The sequence below is a fragment of the Aquarana catesbeiana genome, linkage group LG04 (assembly GCF_042186555.1).
Source record: "Aquarana catesbeiana isolate 2022-GZ linkage group LG04, ASM4218655v1, whole genome shotgun sequence".
NCBI classification, from domain to species: Eukaryota; Metazoa; Chordata; class Amphibia; order Anura; family Ranidae; genus Aquarana; species Aquarana catesbeiana.
Genome location: NC_133327.1, coordinates 272,207,225 through 272,230,364, shown reverse-complemented (window position 1 = coordinate 272,230,364; position 23,140 = coordinate 272,207,225). Strand labels below are relative to the sequence as shown.

At 42.7% G+C, this 23,140-nt stretch overlaps 1 protein-coding gene across 1 annotated transcript in view; it reads left to right on the top strand.

Moving 5' to 3' along the window:
- Positions 1 to 3,432: 3,432 nt before the first annotated feature.
- Positions 3,433 to 23,140, top strand: part of CAPN10 (calpain 10) — a 56,199-nt gene continuing 36,491 nt past the window's right edge. The window contains exons 1-4 of the mRNA XM_073626549.1: positions 3,433 to 3,774; positions 3,852 to 3,983; positions 6,350 to 6,546; positions 8,490 to 8,677. Of these exons, the coding sequence (XP_073482650.1) occupies positions 3,661 to 3,774; positions 3,852 to 3,983; positions 6,350 to 6,546; positions 8,490 to 8,677 (631 nt within the window). The 5' untranslated portion in view covers positions 3,433 to 3,660. The remainder of the gene's footprint in view (positions 3,775 to 3,851; positions 3,984 to 6,349; positions 6,547 to 8,489; positions 8,678 to 23,140) is intronic.

Below are 23,140 nucleotides of genomic sequence, written 5' to 3'. Positions count from 1 at the left end.
CATTTTTATAGCACTGATCGCTGTATAAGGGTCAATGGTCCCAAAAATGTGTCAAAAGTGGCCGATCTGTCCATCGCAATACCGCTAGAAATCACATTTCACCGCCATTACTAGTAAAAAAAAAAAAAAATAATGAAAATGCCATAAATCTTTTCCATAATTTGTAGACGCTATAACTTTTGCGCCAATCAATATTGCCTTTTTTTTTTTTTTTTAACCAAAAATATGTAGAAGAATATATATCGGCCTAAACTGATGAAGAATTTTTTTTTTTTTTAATTTGGGGGATATTTATTATAGCAAAAAGTTAAAAAAAATATTGTTTTGTTTTTTGTTTTTTTTCAAAATTGTCTTTTTTGTTTATAGCGCACAAAATAAAAACCGCAAAGGTGATCAACTATCACCAAAAGAAAGCTCTATTTATGGGGGAAAAAAGAGGACGCAAATTTCCTTTGGGTACAGCATTCCATGACCACGCAATTATCAGTTAAAGCGACGCAGAGCCAAATTTGTAAAAAGTGCTCTGGTCAGGAAGGGGGTAAAATCTTCCCGGTCTGAAGTAGTTAAAGCAACAAGTTGCAGTTATAGAAATTGACACTAGATGTCACCACAAAGATATTTATATATCACATAACCAAGTCCAATGTAAGCTGATGAATACCCAATAAATGTTCCAGAACATTCCCTTCTGAAATAGTCAGAGTTCACATGGCTTTAGCCCATAACCGAGGACTAAATAATATGAGTGTAGCACTAATCTCCATGATCAATGCAAAGAAAATATAATGACAATATGTGCTCAACCTAAAAGTGTGAGTACAAAGCAAGTGCAATATAATCACTACATAAAAATTGAATTTTATATAACATCAGTAAAGAAACTCAAATGCAAAAAGTCCCGTTCCATGTGCAAGTGAAAGCCAGAAACATTCCCCCATTATATACAGTAAATTCTTCCAAGTGATATCCACAGCACCCTGTGCTATGAGTGAGTGAACTCTTAGCAGAAGGTGAGTGGTCATGATTGGTAAATAACCTAAATGGACCCACAGGATAAATATAAGGCTCCACTGATGTTCACTCAGCTCAACCACATAGGTAGTTTGCAGCAGTCAGTGTGATCTCTTCACCATCATCCTGGTCCAGGAAATAGATCCTGATGGATGATGTGTGGAATTTTTTGGTTGATAGCGTCAAGCTTTGAGCATTGCTGGGCAATGACAAGCCTCTTCTCAAAGTCAGAGATGAGTCTATAGAGCTTTGGCTAGATAGGCGATGGTCAATGCTCTGGAGGGGCAAGATACGGACGATGCAGGCATGAGACAAAAGCTGGTCAGAGACTGTGCACATGATACAAGAGATGGTCGGTGGCTGTGGACATGATACATGAGATGGTCAGAGACTACGGACATGATACATGAGATGGTCAGAGACTGCAGACATGATACAAGAGATGGTCAGAGACTGCAGACATGAGACAAAAGCTGGTCAAAAACTGTGGACATGATACAAGAGATGGTTGGTGGGTGTGGACATGATACAAGAGATAGTCAGAGACTCCAGACATGATACAAGAGAAGTTTAGAGATTACAGACATGATACATGAGATGGTCGGTGGCTGTGCATATGATACAAGAGATGGTTGGTGGCTGTGGACATGATACAAAAGATAGTCAGAGACTGCGGACATGATACAAGAGATGGTCAGAGACTGCGGATATAACATAGGAGATAATCAGAAACTGCAGACATGATACAAAGAGATGGTTATAGACTGGATATGATACAAGAGCTAGTCAGAGACTCTGGACATGATGTAAGCGATGGTCAGAGACTCTGGACATGATGTAAGCGATGGTCAGAGACTCTGGACATGATGTAAGCGATGGTCAGAGACTCTGGACATGATACAAGAGATGGTCAGAGACTGCAGATGTGATACAAAGAGATGGTTAGAGACTGTGGACATGATACAAGAGATGGTCAGAGATTGCAGACATGATACAGGAATTGGTCAAAAATTGCAGACATGATACAGGAATTGGTCAGAGATTGCAGACATGATACAAGAGATGGTCAGAGATTGCAGACATGATACAAGGGATGGTCAGAGATTGCAGACATGATACAAGGGATGGTCAGAGATTGCAGACATGATACAGGAATTGGTCAGAGATTGCAGACATGATGCAAGCGATGGTCAGAGACTCTGGACATGATGCAAGCGATGGTCAGAGACTCTGGACATGATGAAAGCGATGGTCAGAGACTCTGGACATGATGAAAGCGATGGTCAGAGACTCTGGACATGATGAAAGCGATGGTCAGAGACTCTGGACATGATGAAAGCGATGGTCAGAGACTGCAGATGTGATACAAAGAGATGGTTAGAGACTGTGGACATGATACAAGAGATGGTCAGAGATTGCAGACATGATGCAAGAGATGGTCAGAGATTGCAGACATGATACAGGAGATGGTCAGAGATTGCAGACATGATGCAAGAGATGGTCAGAGACTGCAGACATGATACAGGAGATGGTCAGAGATTGCAGACATGATCAGAGATTGCAGACATGATACAGGAATTGGTTAGAAATTGCAGACATGATACAGGAATTGGTCAGAGATTGCAGACATGATACAAGAGATGGTCAGAGATTGCAGACATGTTACAAGAGATGGCCAGAGATTGCAGACATGATACAAGAGATGGTCAGAGATTGCAGACATGATACAAGAGATGGTCAGAGATTGCAGACATGATACAAGAGATGGTCAGAGACTGCAGACATGATACAAGAGATAGGCCAAGGACATGTGAACATGATGTAGAAGTTGCTAAAGTATGGTAACCAGCTTCAAGAGACTGGAGACACATTACATGAGACTGTTTGAGATCACTGTGATGGGTTAACACACAGATCAATGTCTGTAGAAGCCCAGAGACCTCTGGTCTGCGGGTTGGGTACTAGGGAAGTAGCTAGTGGGGGCACAGTCCAAAGAAATGTACATAACATGGCACTGTAAGCCTGGACCCTGAGGAACATGAATGGTTCTTAGATTATACCTGAGCAACAGTTACTTATCTGCTATACACCACAAAGCAATAGAAAAGGCACATGCAATGTAGCTGTATCCTACAGCAATTGACACAACAGAGATTCAGGGGTGGCTTTTAGGATGAGCCATGGCAAGATCAAAGAAACTGAGGCTAGAAGCTGATTGACTACTATGTACAAGCTAATCAATTCTCCCGAGAGATCACACAATAGTGAATTGCTGCTAAAGCATGTCCAGTCTATCAGTTATCACTACAACCAAGCGTCCTGTCACAGCCATCCCACACACAAGGCTTGATTTTAGGGACGTGGTACGTAAAGATTATAGCAGAGTCCCACCCACGTGTGAGCGGCAGCCAATCACCGTGCGCGGCGCTCAGCCCAATATTAGCTCACCTCTCATGCAGGCTCGTGTGTGAAGATTTGTGATTGGCTGGCGGCGGAAGCAGCTCGGGATGGGAGGATGTGGAGAGTGTCAGTGAAGCGGTGATGTCCCCGTGTGATGATGATGGTGGTGTGTCGGGGTCACACCGTTACCGTGTGTATTAGTGAGGGGGGCCTGATGGAGATGCCATACACTGACTCCTTGCAGGTGACATGTCGGGGCTCTTTGTGGACCCCGAATTCCCCCCCTGTGTGTCGTCCTTAGTCCGGAGAGGGGGTACCCCTCTGTCCCCTCTGTGTGACCGCATTACATGGCTGAGACCCCAGGTGAGCCGTCCAATCACAGTGTCCTTCTCCCTGCACCCTGGATGAAGGGATTAATGTTGTGTGTTCTTCCCTCTCAGGAGATCTGTCCTTCCCCTCATCTATTCGCACAGAAGGCCAGGCTTGCTTTGGGAAGGCAAGGGATATTAGGGGACTGCTGGTTTATATGTGCCTGCTATGCTCTTCACAAATCTACAAAGCTTCTTCACCAGGTACAATTCTTCATGTATCCCATAGGCCCTGTCTATACTGTTGCATTGTGGGAAGTGTGTGTTTTGACATGAGGTACCCCCTCCCCCCGCTACTTGCAATGGTGTCATACGGTGCCATTCATTCACAATGGCTCCCCAATGCCTCTCACTGGCCGAGGTGCACTGCACAGCAGCAAATGTGCGTTTCCATGGGCAGGTCTGATTTCTGGGCCGCTGAGGTGCGTGCCAGGACTGTTCTTTAGGAATGGTCTGCCGAAAGCAGGGGTCTCAAACTGGCGGCCCTCCAGCTGTTGCGGAACTACAAGTTCCGTCATGCTTGTAACTGTCCGCCTTGCGATGCCTCACGGAACTTGTAGTTTTGCAACAGCTGGAGGACCGCCAGTTTGAGACCCCTGGCCTAAAGTATGTAACAAAAGGTGTGCTGTACACATCGTGTCTTAGGCCCCTTTCACACGGGGCGGATCCGTCCCAGCGGAATCTGCTCAGCGGGGGATCACTCCACTCATCCCCCGCTGAGCAGGCGGGTGACAAGTCTGTGTCATCTCCTCTATGCAGGGCAGACAAGGACAGAGCCTGCTCTCCTCTATGGGGTGGTCAGAAGGAAACAGACTGCTTGTTCGTTTCCATTCTATTGTTATCCTATCCGACCTGCTGGATCACCATACCTCTGTTTTCAGCAGATTTTGTCGGATCAGTCGGACGCCTGCCAGGTGTAAGGATGTTTTAGCTTGCTGTCCACCACTTTAAAAGACTGTATCCGTTTTAGAATAGTATGTATATGTGACATTTATAAGAAATTGAAACTTAACTTCTCATAAACGTCACATATACATATTATTCTAAAATGGATACAGTCTTTTAAAGTGGTGGACAGCAAGCTAAAATATCCTTACACCAGGTGTTATACACATGTCCTCTGATATCTGCCACCCCATAGAGGACAATGGATGGTCCAATCGGGTCCACCTGAAAAACAGACAGGCGGACCCGATCGGTCCGCTGGTGTGAAAGGGACCATAAAGTGAAGTCCCCTCCCCAGCAACAAATTAAAAGTGTAGCTGCTGACTTTTAATATTAGGACACTTACCTGTCCTGGAATCCAGCAATGTCGACACCCCAGCCAATGTTACCATCGGCTCTCGGCTGCTGCTGCCGCCGTCATTGAGGCTTCACAGCCGGTTCCCTACTGCATATGCGGAAAACATACAGAGCCGGTCCAAATCTCCTGCTATTGCGAATTGGTTGCGGGGAACCCGCATCCAATTTGCAATAGTGTGAACCCAGACGAAAGCAGTAGTATACCTACAGGAAAGTCTATAAAAAGGTAGGGTCCTCTAGGTACAGTAAATATCTCCTGAACGTATACAATTTAGGAGATATTGAGTGCTGTGTGCTGAAGCCATGACTCCTATGGGCAAATGACTAAAGCCTGTGAACATGGAAGCCCCAGCAGCGGTGACAGCGCACCACTGGAGGTCCTTGTTTTAAAGGCTTTACATCCTATTTTTAGAGTAGAACATGTAACATGTTCCCAAATGCTTAGTAAAGGTATGGCGCTTGGTTCTAAATAATTAGTGACCTGTGACCGTACAGTAATACAAGTCATGTAATATAAATGGTAATAAAAATGTCATTATATAGTCCAGTGTGATAAATTCCCAACACCAAAGTCAATCTTCCAATGCAATTTTCAAAAATCCTTCACCGCTTATGCTCAAAATATGGATGTGCACTCACCAGAGATGTTTGACACCTTTTTACAGGTTGGTCAAAAAGTGCTTTTTTTTTTTGTTGTTCTCGAAAGCCAAGATTCCTCCTGGGGTGTGCTGCAAGGATTCCTCCAATTTTGTTATCACTCATATGTATGGTGACCGAACGGGGAATAGATACAAAGTATCATAGTGCAGTACGTTTATTTAAAACTGGTTAGCAGTTTAAAATAAGTTGGTTACGCTCACATTTATGGGTGCCTGAAAGTTGGCACCAGCATATACAGCGTGTAGGGATGAAATGTCAGTGCCGCAACCAGCATGGAGCTGGCGTGCATTCCAAGCCTTGTTCTTAGATCCCTGGTCCAGAAGTGACGACAACACGTCAGGGCCGGGGACATGTGAAAAAAGGAATACAATTAAATGTAAAAAGTTAAAAAAAAAAAAAAAAATTATAATGTACTAAAAACCAGAAAAAATGTTAACCTTTACCCCTGCTGCCGTACCGCATCTAGCCAAAAATGAAGATTTTTTTAGTAAAAAATAAAAAATTGCTTTAGTGCCAGAGTAGTTTTACATATGTACATGTACATCATATGTTATGTGTTTATGTTCCCTTTCCAGACTATGCTTTATGGTCCTTTTTCTTCCCCAAAGGTGTTTCCCAGAGGACAGTGCACATGGAATGAACCTGGATACACCGGACGCTTTACTTGCCGATTTTGGAGATTTGGACGTTGGGTGGAGGTGACCATCGATGACTGCTTACCATGCTTGGGACAAAAGCTCTGTTTCTCCCATTGTCAAGATCAGGGAGTCTTCTGGCTTCCACTCTTGGAGAAAGCATATGCTAAGTATGTCATCCTTGTTATTGCTTTTCTGATGTGATTGCAAATTTTCTGTAGCTGAAGTTATAGATGAATGTTATACAGTAGGCATTCCTAAATGGTGGACCACAGTCCTGGACCAGACCAAGTGACAGTTCTGTCTGGACTGTCAGTCGCCAGCGGAAGTTCCCCCATTCCCTACTCCAGTGATTTGTTTTATGAACATAATGAACTCTCATTTGCTTCCTTTTGGTACCACTGAATCCATTATTATCTGTTTTTAGAAGTGCAATAACCTGTTGATACGTACAAATATATCTTGTGAATTGATAACTTATTGTGCTGCAGCTGGTCCCACAGCTTTCTGGGACCTTTGACTTGTCCCAGAAGGCTTCGGTGAGTAAGGGGGGGCAAACATTAATTTGAATCACCACAGCAGGTATCCGCCTCACCCCCCCCCCCCCCCCCCCAAAAAAAAATAAAGTGCCAAATGTGAAGCAGGAGAAAGAGCGCAACTTCCCCTTTTTCTGTGAATTTTCGCTTTAAGTTTACCGACCAAAAAAGGAAATAAATTAAAAATTAACATAAGGGACATTCGTTAACTTCAATGTGATGTGCCCCTTATGCTTTTGACTTTTAGTGAAGTAATAACTTTTGGTCTGCTTACTTGTTTTTGAGTCAGTCCCTCTGAAAGTAGCAAAGCCATTGGGTTGGCAGGGCAGCCAGGCCACTAACATTTAGACCCCTTTCACACTGGGGCGGTGCCGGCGTTAGCGGTAAAGCAGTACTAGTTTTAGCAGTGCTTTACCGCTGTTATAGTGGCGTGCTTTTAACCCCCCCGCTAGCGGCCGAATAAAGGGTTAAAAGTGCCCGTGTTGCGATGCTTTGGCAGAGCTGCCCATTCATTTCAATGGGCAGGGCGTTTTGGAAGCGGTGTATACATCACTTCCGCACCGCCCCAAAGATGCTGCTTGCAGGACTTTTTTTTCCCATCCTGCAAGCGCACCGACCCAGTGTGAATGCACTCAGGCTTTCACACTGGGGAGGCATGAGAGGTGCTTTATAGGTGCTATTTTTAGAGATAAAATGCCTGAAAAGCAGCACCCAGTGTGAAAGGGGTCTTATTAAAAGGGAGGGCAGAAGTGGCAGCCCATGCACTTTTATTCGTAAAAGTCTAATTTATGTATAAAAATACAATTTGGGAACCTGCTTTGAAACATCAAGCAACAACACAGCGTATGGTTGCACTGATACCGGTTTCGGTGCCAATACAAAGCATTTGCACAAGTACTTGTACTCGTGCAAATGCACCGATACCTTTGTGGTGCGATTTGAGCTTGTACACAATGAATGGACTCAAATCGCAATCCAAAGAAACGCACGCAATTTGAACAGGAATGTGGTGTGATTCCTGTCTGAATCGCATGTGATTTACCGCATTCCTGTTCAAATCACATGTGATTCTTTGCATTGTGATTTGAGTCCATTTATTTTGTATGGGCTCAAATCGCACTGCAAAGGTATCGGTACTTGGTATCGGCGAGTACTCATATTCATCGGCAAAAAAAACGGTATCAGTGCAACTCTAGCACAGAGAGCTGATAACTCCCCATGGACATTGCAGCATTCTACTGTGTATTTTGTGGTGATAAATAGTCTTCACAGCACCCCAACTTAGTTTGCTTCAGAAAAGTGAATAACATTAGTAGTAACAAGTCTCAACCATCAATTGCTAATAGACAAATTGACAGGACCACTAGTGAGTCCTTCTCAAGTGACATTTTTTGGACAAATTTCAGGTGACATGTTAAACCAAAGACCTATACACTATCCTAGGCAGGGTTGTTTGGGCTGAAATGTCACATGTATCTGGTGCAATAAAGTAACTTAGAAGATCATCTTTACACATGTACTTTGTACACATTTAGAAAGCACGCTTTATTTCGGGTGTTTATTTTATGTATTGGCAGGTTACATGGCTCCTATGAGTCCCTGTGGGCAGGTCAGGTTGTTGATGCTTTGGTAGATCTGACGGGTGGACTGGTAGAAAGGTGGTCCTTAGATGCGGAGGACAGCGCCCAGAAGAAAATGCTTTGCAGAATGTTGGACCTGAAGGATCGTTGTGCAATAAGTTGTTCTGTACTCCACAGTAAAGAAGGTAGAAGAGAAATCTATGAAGTGGTTTACTGCAGTCTTACTTTTTTTAGTGCCTTTAGGGCCAGTTCACACCATAGAAACACAGTCCAGATGATTTTCTGCATGTGCGTTTTTGATGCAGTCCAGTGCTCCCCCCCCCCCCCCCTTTTTTTTTTTTTTTCTTAACCTTAAATAAGGACATGTAGGCTCCAGTTCGTTTTTGTTGTATTCCGGTGCATTTTTGATGCGTTTTACCCAGTTCCAGTACCGTCCAGTGCAAAAAAAAAATAATGCAGCATGTTCTACTTTTTTCACTGGACCTGACCACACTGGTGTGAACTATGCCATTGAAAACCATATAACCTACTATCCAATGCGTTTTTGATGCAGGAAAAAACACACTGGACTGCATGTGGTGTGAACTGGCCCTTAAAGTAGAACTTCACTCTCCCAATCAACATTGATTATTTTTAATCCTTATTCTTCTAGCATAATTAAATAGATGGAAAGTATATCATATTTACTCGTTTTAAGCTTGCATGCATTCTTGAGCTAAGGGCAGATGGTTTCCAGGAAGTAAATACTACATGAATAATTTCCCCTTACTCAAGATGGCCATGCCCAGAAATGCTAGGGGTTGTTTTTCAAAGTGATTTCTCAAAATAAAGCATGGAGACATGGATGTATGGATGGGGGGGGGGGGTTTGCTTTGAATATTAAAAGTGATTTAAATAGTGTTTTGGGTTTGTTGTGCTCAAATACAGCGAAGATCTGCTTTAAGGGCCCGCCCACACTTGTCTTTTTATTAAGCTCATTCTTACCTGTAACTACGCTTGTTTCACTGACTGTGTAGTCCATTTTATTCCTTTCTATACCCTTTAGGATGATGGCAAGATATTTTCTAAAGTATTTTAAATAGAGGTGCACCGAATAGAATTTTTTTTTTTTTTTTTAGATATCAAGTGTACACACAATCAACATCACAAAAAAAACAGAATGGTCACAGTAAATGACCATGTTATATCTGAGTATGGCTCTGTTCCTTATGACGACTCTTCCCTTGAATATCAAAAAAGGTAGCAGAAGGAGACTCCTTTCCCCATTAAATACATCACAGATATAAAGGATGACAAAGATATTATGCTTTATCAAGCATAGAGGCTGTAGTTGCATCAGCCAACCATTTGGACCAAACTTTGTCATACTTTTTGGGGCAGCCCCAATTAACATAGGTGTCTTTATATAGAGGCAAGTTGACATTGACCGGGTGTTTCAAAAAAGCAAAGGAAGGAGGGGTAACCTTCTTCCATGACATTGTTATGGCCTTGCGGGCATAGTAAAGCAATAGGCTATGCATGGTCCTCCCTGCCACCGTAGGAACTAACTCCTCCACCAGTCCCAATAGAGACAGACTCACAGACTGGGTCAGAGAGATCTGACCACCTGAATTAATAGTAGAAATGACCTCTTCCCAGTATTTGACAATACCCGGGCATGCTCCAGAAAACATGTGTGAAGTCAGGAGAGTGGTTACACCACTAACATTTCTGGGAGACCAATGGGTTCATTATATGCAGCCTGTGTGGCATAAAATATGCCCTATGGACTATTTTGAATTGAACGAGCCTGTCTCTTTGGGAGACCAAATGGCAGAAAGGGAGGTCCCAAATGTCTTCCCAATCCTCATTATCAAGCTCGGGCATATCTTCCAGCCATTTCTGATGCAATTTGCAGAGGTCGGGGAGGGAGACCAGCAGAAAATGGTTGTATAACACTGAGGTAGGTTTCTCCAAGCACTCTGTCCGTATTCCAGGTCAGATTGCTTCAGCCTTAGGGAGATGGCGGAAAACTGTCTGCTAAAAGCATGGGACAACTGAAGGTACCTAAATAGGTGGGAGGTTGGGACATTCTACTCAGCAGAAAGGGATGCAAAGGACCTCAGAGAACCATTGTCAACAATATGAGAGATAAGTGTAATGTTAAGTTTGGCAGACGCCTGCGGGTCCGGCAGTTTAGATAAATGTTGCAGAGTAGGGTTACGCTGCAAAGGGGTATTTGGGGAAATAACTTCCTGCAGTAGTGCTTCAAAGGTTAGCCCCGCTTTCCACGCCTTATTAGTGGTGACTATGGAAGGGGTCAGGGGCTTTGAGACCTCGAAAAAGAAGGTGTTGCAGGGCCTCCAAGGAGTGCCATACCCCCACTTCCAAAATCGTGGAAGTATTATACCTGTCGGGGCATAGCCACCACCTAGCAATAACCAGCTGTGATGTCAAGTAGTACTTGTAACAGTCTGGAAAGACTAACCCCCCCCCCTTTGAAGCAGGTCTCATCAAGATTGACAATTTGTACCGTGGTGGACTTGATCTCCAAATAAAGGTGAAGAGTTGATTTAATTGTAGAAAAAATGATTTTGGGGAGACTGTCTAAAAAGACATGTAAATTTTCGGGAGTATTTTCATCTTAATTAAATTTATGCGCCCCAACAGGGACAGAGGTTAGTTTTCCCATGCTTTTAGTTGAGATTTTGCAGTCTGATACACTGGAAGGAGATTGAGTTTGAGATAATCTGTGGCAAGCCTGGATACTGTCCCACCTAGATATTTAAATTGTTCTACCCATTGTAGCTGCAGTATTGGAGAAGCATATTTTCGGGCTTCAGTGTCAATCGGAAATTTTAGAGATTTCGACCAGTTAACTTTTAAGCCAGCAATGGAGGAGAACACCTCTAAAATTTGGAGCGCTCCCTCTAAGGGAGGGACCCGGGTCATCCAAAAATAGTAACGGGTCATCAGTGTAAAGAGCCACCCTCTCCTCCAGCCAGGCAATTTTAAACCCACAATTGAGTGGGGACACCCGAAGGGCCTCTGTCACTGGTTCCATCGCAATTGCAAAAAAGGGCTGGAGAGAGGGGGCAGCCCTGCCTGGTACCTTCTATACAACTCAAATTCCACTGACAATCCACCTCCTAGTCTGATCATTGAAGTAGGGTTTTTGTAAATCGTTTGCAACCACCTTATGAAGAGAAGGGGAAATCCCATTCTCCTTAACACTTCCCACAAGTAAGGCCACTCAACGGTATCAAAATACTTCTCTGTCTATGGAGGCAACTACTCTGGAACCTGTAGTGGTGTGTGGGGCATGTATGTAGTCTCCGCAGATTAACATCCGTGGCCCGATGGGCCATGAACCTGGTTTGATCTGCATCTATAACTGAGTGTGGAAGAGTGTTGAGCCTACACGTAAGTATTTTGAGATCACAGTTTAATAAAGCGTTTGGCCTGTAGGAGGCGCACGTCGGGTCTTTGGGGGATTTGTAAATAAGAATTACATGGGCCTTACTCATGGAAGGGGGAAGCCTGTCCTCCTCCACCAAACATCGGGTAAAGAGGGATGCCAGTAGGGGGCAAGAAGGTCTCCATTGGCTTTGTAAAATGCTATTGGTAGACCATCTGGACCGGGTGCCTTATCATTAGCAAAGGATAGTATGACTGTGTGGACTACTTCTGAGGAAATGGAGTGTACTAGGGTGGAGCGTTCCTCATCTGGGAGCCAGCCCAGGGCCACAGTATCCAGGAGGGAGGTCACATTTGGTGGATCAGCAGACGGTGGCAGAGAGGTTTACAGCTCAGCATAGTACCATCTAAATTCCTCTAAAATATCCTCGGAAGAGGTAAGTATTTTGCCAGTATGTGATTGAACTTCTGGAATTAGGGTGTACGGGGCATCATGTTGAGACAACAGTGCTAGAAATCTACCATTTTTATCCCCTTGTTCAAAGAATGTCTGTCTATGTTTTTAAATAGGTTTAATCTGGTGACTTCAGCTATATGTAAATATAGTTCTCTCTTAGCGGATTCTAAAGACTCAAATCTATCAGTGTTAGGGTTGGAGTTTTAACAATCGGTTTCCTCGAGTACCTTATTCTGAAAGGATTCCACATCAGTGGCCTGGTCCCTCTTGACAGCGGCTATGGAGGAGATGTACTGGCCTCTCGTGAAGGCTTTAAAAGCTTCCCATTCTATGCCCGGGAGGTCCCCCCCCCCTATTAATATCCCAGTATTTCTGCAAGATGGGGGGGAGTTTTCTCACAGATGTCCGAGTGTGAAACCCAATGTGCCCCGAAAAGGCCATAAGGACCCATTAGGACTAGGTCTAGAACGAAGGGTTTCTTCCAAAGGGCAATGGTCTGACAGCCCACTGGGTAGCTACTTGGCATCTAAAACATCCGCTAAAAGGCATGTGTTGACAAAGACAAGATCAATGCGGGAAGATGTTTTATGCGAGGAAGAAAAGGAGAAATGTGGGGTATTTCCACCTCCATAGATCCTTCAGACCAGCTGCTGTTGCTCATTCTGACAAGTCGCCCGAAAATTGTTTAACTGTGGTGGGCCTAGCTAATGTGGGAGACATAGTAGAGTTAAAATCGCCCATGATCAACAGTTTAGCCGGACAATCCTCTCCAGAACGGTATATAAGATTTCAGCTGAAAAAGGAGGAGGAACATATAAGGCAGTTATTACATATTGTTGCCATATTGTCAAAGTCACGTGATGCCATGATGAAATAGAGATTGAGAAATATTAGGCATGAGTGGATCAGGGACAGAGAAGCATCTGTAAGGCAGCATTACAATGACCATTTCAAAATGAATATAGTAAAAAAAAATAACGCAAAGAACAAACAGCAAGTAAACCCAAGCAACTTGGCACCGTGGTGCCAGCCCTATCCATACCTGTGTGCAACTCAACATGAGGAAGAAAGGTGTGTGTGTGGGTGTTATAATATAAACTACCCCAAACCTGCGCAAATGGCAAACAAATATTCAATAATCGTGACAATGAGAGCAGCTCGTTGTATGTAGAATTAAGTGAAGAAATCAATTGAAGGTTAATTAATTTGAACCGCGCTCTCTCAAAAAATCTTTAAAGTGCAAATGCTAAAGTGCATCAAACAGTGTCAGCAAACACAACCATAATACATATTGTGTAAAGAATATATGTGTGTAGTCCAGAGAATAACTATTCAGTGTCCAATATAAGTAAAAAATCTATAAAATTGCACGTGAATCTTCCTGTTCTTGATAAACAATGAAGAGTAGATCTTCCATCACCATCACCATCCCCAGAATCCCATGACACCCATTACAGGTAGTCATAAACGCCTGTGGATAATGCCAATGGAAGATTCTCACAGCCACAGTACTGGTCCGAACGGATATCCAATCAGGATCTCATGGAACCCATTACAGGTATACATAAACACTTATAGGAAATCCCAGTGTGGAAATGCTCATGACCACAGCACCGATCTGAACAGATGTCCAATGGTTAGTGGAAAAAAGGAAAAAAAAGGGCTTCCATGGTGAAGTATATCGCAATTTATTTGAAAAATGAGTTAAAATAAATTAAAAACAAGTCTCCATTGCAGCTTAGACATCCATGTGTTTGGAAACGCCGTTAGCGCTCCAGCTGCGTTGCAAACGACGGAAGTGACATTGCGCTCAAGCCACCCCACGTGTTTGGTCAGCACGCTCTAACTTCATCAGGGGGTCATGTGATCGGATACATCGCTTCCATATTTATACAAGTCCGCCAAATAAGGATATCCAGTCTAGTTCAATCCTTGCATAATATTCAATAAAAGACTCATGTATCATACTACAAATGTAGAGACAATAAGAACAAATTAAAATAAGTAAATTAATTAGATATAAACTTGTAAAGGGTTATAAAATATCTCTATCTCTATCATCTCTATCTATCTTCCCCTCAAATTCCCTCTCTGACCAGAGTATCCCCTATTCGGATTCCAACCACCCCTTATAGGTGGATCCCCATGTCCCCTCCTCTGAAACCCCTATAGGGGTGGTGACCTCTATGAGAGTCCTCGTCTTGATATAGGGGCTAGAAACGATTTTGTGCGGGGGCTTCATAACCCACATGATCATTGTTTCCATAGCGATTACTATTGGGGGTGGGATAATGGGATTAATCAGTCAATGGGAAGAGCATAGCATATTTGGGGTTCCCATACCTGAAATTTCTTTATACAAAAAGGTATATTGACGACATTGTTATCCTTTGGAATGGCACAGTGGAGGCATTGGAAACATTTGAGTAACAACAATAATCGTTATGGATTGAAATTTACAGGAAATTGGGACTTGTGTGAAATAAGTATCCTCGATTTAGTCTTGGTGAAGAATTGGCGCATTCAAACCAAGACTTATTTCAAGGGCACTGACAGAAGTTACATCCCCCACGGCCAGCTGCCACCATCCACCGTGGTTGGTTGGGGTTCCAAAAGGCCAACTAATGAGGATCAGACAAAATTGTGACAATATGTCAGATTACTTATATCAGTCAGACATTGTGGTTAATAAATTCAAAGAAAAGGGATACTGAGATCAAGACTATTCTATTAGGTCTATTCAATCACAGATCATGGAGAGGGACAGAAAATTACTTTTGGAGGATAAACCCACAAAGAAATCAGAATTCCATTTTATAGCTTTTTTGACTAATTTTAGCCAAGATAGTTTTAAGACATTGGCCATTATTGTTGAGGGACAAGACATTATCAAAATTGTTGCCTAACCGCCCCGAGTTTATCTATCGACGTGAACCCAATTTAAGGAGCTGATTAGCTCCAAATGTATTAAATCCTCCAAAGGAAATTGGTACGTTTTTGGATGTAATAGGGTTTTATTACTGTAAAAAATGTAAAGCATGTAAACTGACGAGGAATAATGCTAAAATAATATAAAAAATGCGTTCCCAAAACTTAGCCTTTCCAACCACTCCGGGACATATAACAAGGACCCTAGCATGGCCAAATTTCAGAAAATATCAAGAAATTAAACTGAATGGATCTATAAATTTACACTTACTCCGGCGGGAATAAATGTAGATATAGATTTAATTTGTTATTTATCCAATTATTAGGAACCTGTGCTTGTGGAATGTTACATTGTAAAAGGTGAATCCATTCTACTTGAATCCATTCTCTTTTTTCGCCACTAGATGGCTCTATTGGTATATATTTTTTTTCCTCTTCTCTCATTTGATTTTTGACCACAAGATGGCAGTATCCAAAGATAAAATAGATTTTTTATAACCCTTTACAAATTTAAATCCAATTAATTTACTTAATTTTAAATTTGTTCTTATTGTCTTCTACATTTGTAGTATGATACATGAGTCTTCTATTGAATATTATGCAAGGATTGAACTAGACTGGATATCCTTATTTGGCGGACTTGTATAAATATGGAAGCGACGTATTCGATCACATTACCCCTGATGACGTCAGAGCGTGCTGACGAAACACGTAGGGTGGCTTGAGCGTGATATGTCACTTCTGTCATTTGAAAACGCTGTTAGTGCTCCAGCTGCGTTGCAAACACATGGATGTCTAAGCTGCAATCGAGACTTGTTTTTAATTTTATTTTTACTAATTTTTCAAATAAATAGCAATATACTTCACCATGAAGCCCTTTTTTTTCTTTGCTTTTTTCCACTAATTCACATGCAATTTTATACATTTTTCACTTATATTGGACACTAAATAGTTATTCTCCTGGACTATACACATATATATTCTTTACACAATCTGTATTATGGTTGTGTTTGCTTACACTGTTTGATGCACTTTAGCATTTGCACTTTACATTTTTTTTGAGAGAGCGCGGTTCAAATTAATTAACCTGTAATTGATTTCTTCAACATGAGGAAGAACTGGTAGGGATTTTTATCCCAGATGAGCAACACTGTCAATCCCAGAGATAGTAGAGGGAACGTCTGTAGTGTCCCACACTGTAGAACTGGTGGGAGTAGTAGTGAGTTCCAGGAAGGCACTTTACCAAACTCTGGTAGTATGGTCTCTCCACATAACAGGACATAGTAAGGCAAAGTTTGAGCCCATCCCAGATGAACACAGCATGAAACAGCCAGCCATAGGCCCAACACAGATAGATCCTCCGTGGAACAAGTGGGCACGTTCCTCAGTGCAGTACTTGCAACTTGCATTATAACTTACAAATAATCAAGGTGTCAACTGGACATCACCAACAAGGTAGGTAGCTCAGAGCTTAACGTGTATCCAGCCAAGTTCTGAGTCTGCTAGGATACAGCAAGCTAAACTTGATGTCTTTGTCCGGCATTGTAGGATCTCCAGGGAATATTCCAGGAAGAGAAGGATTTTGGAGTTTTGATAGTGGAGATCTTGTTTGTTCCTGCTAGTTGCTAGGATCCGGTCTCCATCTCTGTAGTTCAATAGGGGCAGTAGGAAAGACCTTGCTGGGCCTCCTGGGATCAGTGGCGTAGGGGGGACCCTATGGGCCCTCTCAACCACAAAAATAGGTGGGAGATCTTGTAGGCCTAGGATCTATGGCCTTTGCTTGGAGTGCTCTCATCTGCAGCTGTAAGACATGAAGTTCAGTGGAGTCAGATCGGGCCACATCTTCCACCCGCGAGATAGATCTACTGCTTCTGATGTGCGGGAACGGAATTTGTCAAGGTCATGCCTGATTAAACTGACATCCGTGGTCAGCACATCTATCTTGGCTGTGAGGTCCTCCTTAGTATCGGTGATTGCTGCCAAAATCTCTGCCCCAGTGGGGCCAGCAGCCATCGGATCACCGGAGGAAGTCTGTGTAGCAGCAGACATAGTGGAAGGCCTCATGTCCAAGATGGCCACGGGAGGCGAGGGGCGGAGAACACTGCCCTGCGATCTAGTGTTGCGCGGCTCGTCCTGAGGCATCGGGATCACCGGAGATGAAAGATTCCGCCGCAGGGGACCCAGGGTGTAGGCACTAGCGACAGGTATGGAGGAAAAGAGTCCAGATGGGATGATAGGATGCCGGCAGGATCAGAGCTGAAGCGCCACATGACCATCCTCGTTTACATTCCGGCCACGCCGCTACCGAATGGAAATTTTGGTGCCGAAAATGCAGGATGCGTTTGGCCGAAACCAAAAATTACAGTTTAAAAAAAAATGTATATATTTATTTATTTTAATTGTATTTTTTTTAATTGTATTTTATTCGACTTTTTAAGTAATATCATGGAAAGCTCAAGAAAAATGTACCCCCTTTAAATTCTATGTATGTCTTCACACTGGTCTGTTGCGCTTCCGTTGTGGTGTTAAAAATCTTGCTTGCTGCATTTTTGGTCAATAAAAAAAAAAATGCATCAAAAACGCACCTCCCTGTTGAAATACATTGAAAAGTGGCAAGAACGCATTAATAACGCATCCGTGTTACGTGTTTGATGCCACATGACCTATGAAAAACGCACCATAAGCACAGTAAAATCGTGCCAAATCGTGCGTTTTCGGCACCTTTTTCTCTTATCGACGAAATGCTGATAACACCGTTTTCAGCCTATATGTTTCAGCGACTGAAATTTCGGTGCATCTCTAATTTTAAACATGATGGAAAGATATTCCTAGATTATTTTAAAGTGTGAACAACCTATTTACTAGCACAAAATATGCTGCGAACAAGATACTATTTCAGAGAGTGTAAAAATATATAAATAATTACTCCTCAGTCAACCTAAAATCTACCAATATTTCACCTGAGCTGCTGATAACACCTTATATGTGTTCCCACAGCAAACCATAAGTACCTAAAAAGTAAATGGTGGTTTGTGCAAATAAAATGCATACATATACATGATAAGGAAAGTAATACCACAACTCCATCCACAAATATGTGAATACGTGATATTCTCTAATTTTTATTTTAATAAAGAGATTTTTACATTTTTGGTTTATTTATCAATTTTAATAAGTTGTCACCCTGTCCCATCCCTGATGAAACTGTGTGGCCAGTGATGCAACGCATTAGACCAAGCCGGGCGATGTCTTTTCCAGAAGTACAATAGCGATAATAGTACTCCGATTCCTGATGCCAGTTACTTTGTTATGCTGACTGTTATCAAATCAAATTTAAGCGAAAGAAGCCTTTAATACATTTTATACACCTGAGAATAGTACACTATGGTCATATTTGCTTTGAGATCACTTCCAACCACTATACAGGGCTCACCTCTTAAAGGGAACCTACCTACCTGAAAAATTGTATAAGAAATCCCACCCACCCACCGCCCCAAGAGAGGGGACGAGTGCAGTAGCCCTTTATTCCTATATGGGTCCCAAGTTTGAGGTGAGACAGTAGGGTGCACAGAAGTGGAGCATGCTTTTGAGTGTTTACAGCAGAGCACTAAAGTTGTGGTATCGCTTCCCTGGAAAAATGTTCACTGGGAATTAATTTAAAGGACTTTTATTTTCACATTTGAGTGCAATTTTTTTTCTATACGAGGTCAAAAGGTTTCAAGATTAGTTTTGTAACATGCCAACAGATGGCATCACAAGGGTGCACCCAAAGTCACAGCCGACCTTCATAAGTCAGTGTCCCAAAAGACATTGTCCTGTGTACATCGGGAGCTGTGCGACTGGTGCTGTTCTGACCATGTGCGTTACTTCTGCTATTTCATCATGTACAGAAAGTTGTAACAAATAGCAAACGTGAAATTTTGTGTGAAACTGGGCAAATCTGCCACAGACATGATCGGCAAGTTTACAGCGATGCTGCAATGAGTTGAAGATCCAGCTCAAAGGTCATCATTTTGACACCATTGCGCAGATCCAGTGCAAATAGCAGAAGGTGCTTGACGCGCTTTGAAAAGAAGCCTTCCAGGACGCATTTCAGAAGTGACAGGAACACTGGGAGCGCTGTATTGCTCTGCAGGGGGACTATTTTGAAGGTGACAGTGTGTACATGTAGATAAAGTAATTTCTTGTAAACCGAGCTAGTCTTGAAGCTTTTTGATAACACCTCGGATATGTATATGGTTGTTAAATAAAAAGTTGTTGGTGCACTGGAACTGTGGTGTCCCTTACTTTGTAACAAATTTATTATGTGTGTATTGATGCTAGAAATATTTGTTCAAGTGCTGGAATTGTTCTAACATTCATCTTATCACGAATTCACATATTTGAAAATATTTAAATGCAGATTCCTGTAACTGTATACAGTAGTTGCACTTCAATATAAAGAGAAACTCCACCATAGCTATCAAAAATGAACTTTAAAGCGGGATTCCGGCCGTAAAAAAAAAAAAATTAAAAGTCAGCAGCTACAAACACTGTAGCTGCTGACTTTAAATAAGTACTTACCTGTCCTGTGTGCCCGCGATGTCAGCCGCCCGAGGCCGACCTGTCCCTCGGCTCTCGGGTCCCGGCACCGCCATCCTAGGTAAGGGAAACAGGCAGTGGAGCCTCGTGGCTTCACTGCCAGTTTCCTACGGCGCACGCACGAGCGTCGCGGCGCTCTGTGAATGGCCCCGTGGTGTTCTGGGAACACACACAGTTCCCAGAAGACAACGGGGCCGCTCACCAAGGAGCAGAAGACGCCACGGAAAAGGAAGAGGCAGATTAGGAAGACTGCCTAGCAACAAGGGTTTAGGTAAGTTTTTACATTTTGGATTTTTGGTGTATTTTTTTTTTTTTTTCAGGTTGGCCCTCCATTTTAAAATACTGAACACTTTTCTCCCTGTATAAAACAAAAAAATACTTATTAGTCCATGGAATCCAGTATTGTGCTGCTTGCAGGCAAAGTTATCCTTACATTGCTCTCCTCCCACGCTGCCATCTTGAATAGAGATCTGGCGCATGTACAGACATATTGTGCAACTAATCTTTGGGACCTGGCAGAGAGTGTGCATGCGCAAAATGTAGCGAACTGCCTTTTGGGATACCTATGTCACATATTTCAGGAGGCAGTTTGTGATATCTCGCAGACACATTGGGGAGGACACCTTTCTATTACGGGCAAAGATCCAAGCCATTTCTCTGCAGAAGTGGGATACTATTATCTACTAGTTGACATAATCCTAAAGATCTGCTTTAATGTAAATTTGGGTTTGACAATTGCAATATAAAGCAGAACATTAGAATTGTTAGGATTACTATCATCCTATATAAAGCCTGTGATGTTTTAAAATCCCTCTAACTTGGCCACTTTCTTTTGATATCAAGCTTTTGTTTTTAGGCCCAACAGTCAACCCCATTCTTCAAGAAAACAAAAATCTGCCACGTAGCCAGGGACATGGCACGATAATATGGTATATCCAGGATAAATGGTAAAACGGAAGTTTCTGCAACAAAGCATGAATGCCTTCGCAAAAAAAAAACAAAGCTCCATCAATTACAATATTAGTATAGTCCACAGTACAAATAGGATCTAAGGTGTGCATCTAAATCCCAAACCCTCTCCAGATAACCAGGGTTATGTATGAAGTATAGGCTTTCTTTCTAAGTATAACCAAAGGCAAAACTTGTTGAGTTCTGGATAGAGTGCAGAGGGATTAGAACGCTTGTCAGTTTTTATTGCTGTCTGTGCCCCTGTTAGGGAGATTCACCCTCTCTATTTGTCCTGTTTACTATTATCATTGAAAGTGAAAATAAAAGAAAATCCCATATTTTGGGTTGTCCCCAGAAAAGTAATAGTGGGGAAATCTTGCAATGGGGACACTAGTTCTGGTGACCTTAGGGTCCCCAAGGGATTCCCTTAATTTGCAGTGATTTCCCCTCACTTTCTGTTTGGCTATGGGACAGGAAGTGAAGGGAAATCTCCGCAATGGGCCACAGATGGCAAAAATAGACCTGACAGGGGTTATAACCCTCCCTTGCTCTATTCAAAATGGGGAACAAAAAGTTTTCCTTATAGTTCTACTTTAAATAAAGTGGAACGCCTATGTTGGTAAAGGTATTAACAAGGCTTTGTCAGTTCTAATTAGATCAATACTTGCTTGGGGGGTATAAAATAATCGCCCTTCTTTAAAATAACATTTTGTTGCTTTGCAGCTGTATTTGCTAGTGTAACTTATAACATCCAAGTGAAAGATATAACGCCAACATGTCAGGAAAAAAATCAAAAACAGAATCGCTGAGTTGGAAAGAGGATCACCCCCTTATGTCAGTGTTTTGTTGAACCACCTTTTGCTTTAATTACGGCCTTTTAGTCTGTTGGGATATGTCTCTACTAACTTTGCACATCTAGACTTTGCAATATTTGCCCACTCTTCTTTGCAGAACTGCTCATGTTCAGCTAAATTTTGATGGGGACCATTTGTGGACTGTAGTCTTAGTCATTCCACAGATTTTCAATGGGGTTTAAGTCTGGGCTCTGACTAAGCCATGCAAGGACATTCACCTTTTTCTCCTTTCAACCACTGTGTGGTCATTTTTGCTGTGTGCTTTGGGTCATTGGCATGTTGGAAGGTAAACCTTCTTCCCATTGACAACTTTCTGGCAGGGGGTAGCAGATGTTCATCGAGAATGTGATGGTATTTTGCCTGATCCGTTTTTATTCTATCCTGACAAGTGTTCCAGTCCCTGCTACAAAGAAACACCCCCATAACCTCCCATGCTTTACTGTAGGAATGGTGTTATTTGAATGGTGAGCTGTATTGGATTTTCCACCAGACATATCATTTTGTGTTGAGGCCATGCAATTTATGGCAGGCATTGACTGCAGAATTTCTTGCACCTTCCCCCACAAATTCAATGGCTGATCTGGCCATGGCTCTAGCAGTCAGCAGCAGAGCCATCAGTTGCAGTGACGATATCTGAATCTGACTCTGATTTGCTCTCATCTATTCCTGATGAGATTAACGTTGAGGAGTTGCAGTCTGCTGCTATTACTCAAACATTAAGAGTCTGTTTCGCCTTCCTTGATGCAGTGGGCACCACTTTGAAACTGAAGATCAGCTTGCTAGCTTCACATTTTCCAGAGACCCTGTAGCTGCAAAGACCTTCCCATTGCACGCATTCTTTGAGGTCTTCTTTGTGGGGCTTGAAAACACCCCCATATTTGTGAACACCCCCAGTTTGGGAAGAGTTTTGCAAAAGGCTGGTCTACCCAATCTCTAATTTGTTGGGGGTCCATCTTAACAGAGAAACAACTTCTTTTTTTTTTTTGTTTTTGAAAAGCCAGTGGCGTGTGAAATGCACCCAAAAACTCCACCCGTTGCCTAAAGAAGTGCACACACACAAAGGGTGAAACACAAAACGTGCAACGGGTGTACTATGATCCTCCCAAGAAAGGACCTTACTCTGATCTCCCTGGACGTTCAGACGGGGACTGAGGTACTCACTATGGCCCGTCTGGCCAAAACCAGAAGGACCCCATTTTCTGGAGGATCTGCCGGGTCAGACCCACCCAAGTACTTGGTGGGGCTTCCCCGAAGGGAGAGCCCATGAAAGAGGGCGAACCAAGCCAGAAGGCCATGCCCACCCCCTCCCAAGACTTTCAGGGTTGGTCCGAGGACCCACTCCCTACCAGTCACACAGTAACAAACGTGTACATCAAACAAAAAAATACAAAAAAGTGACAAACACGGGTAAATAAAAGAAAGTGGAGAGAAGGAAGTGAGAAGAGGAAGTGAAAGTGGCCATTGTGCAATACAATGGCCGGCCC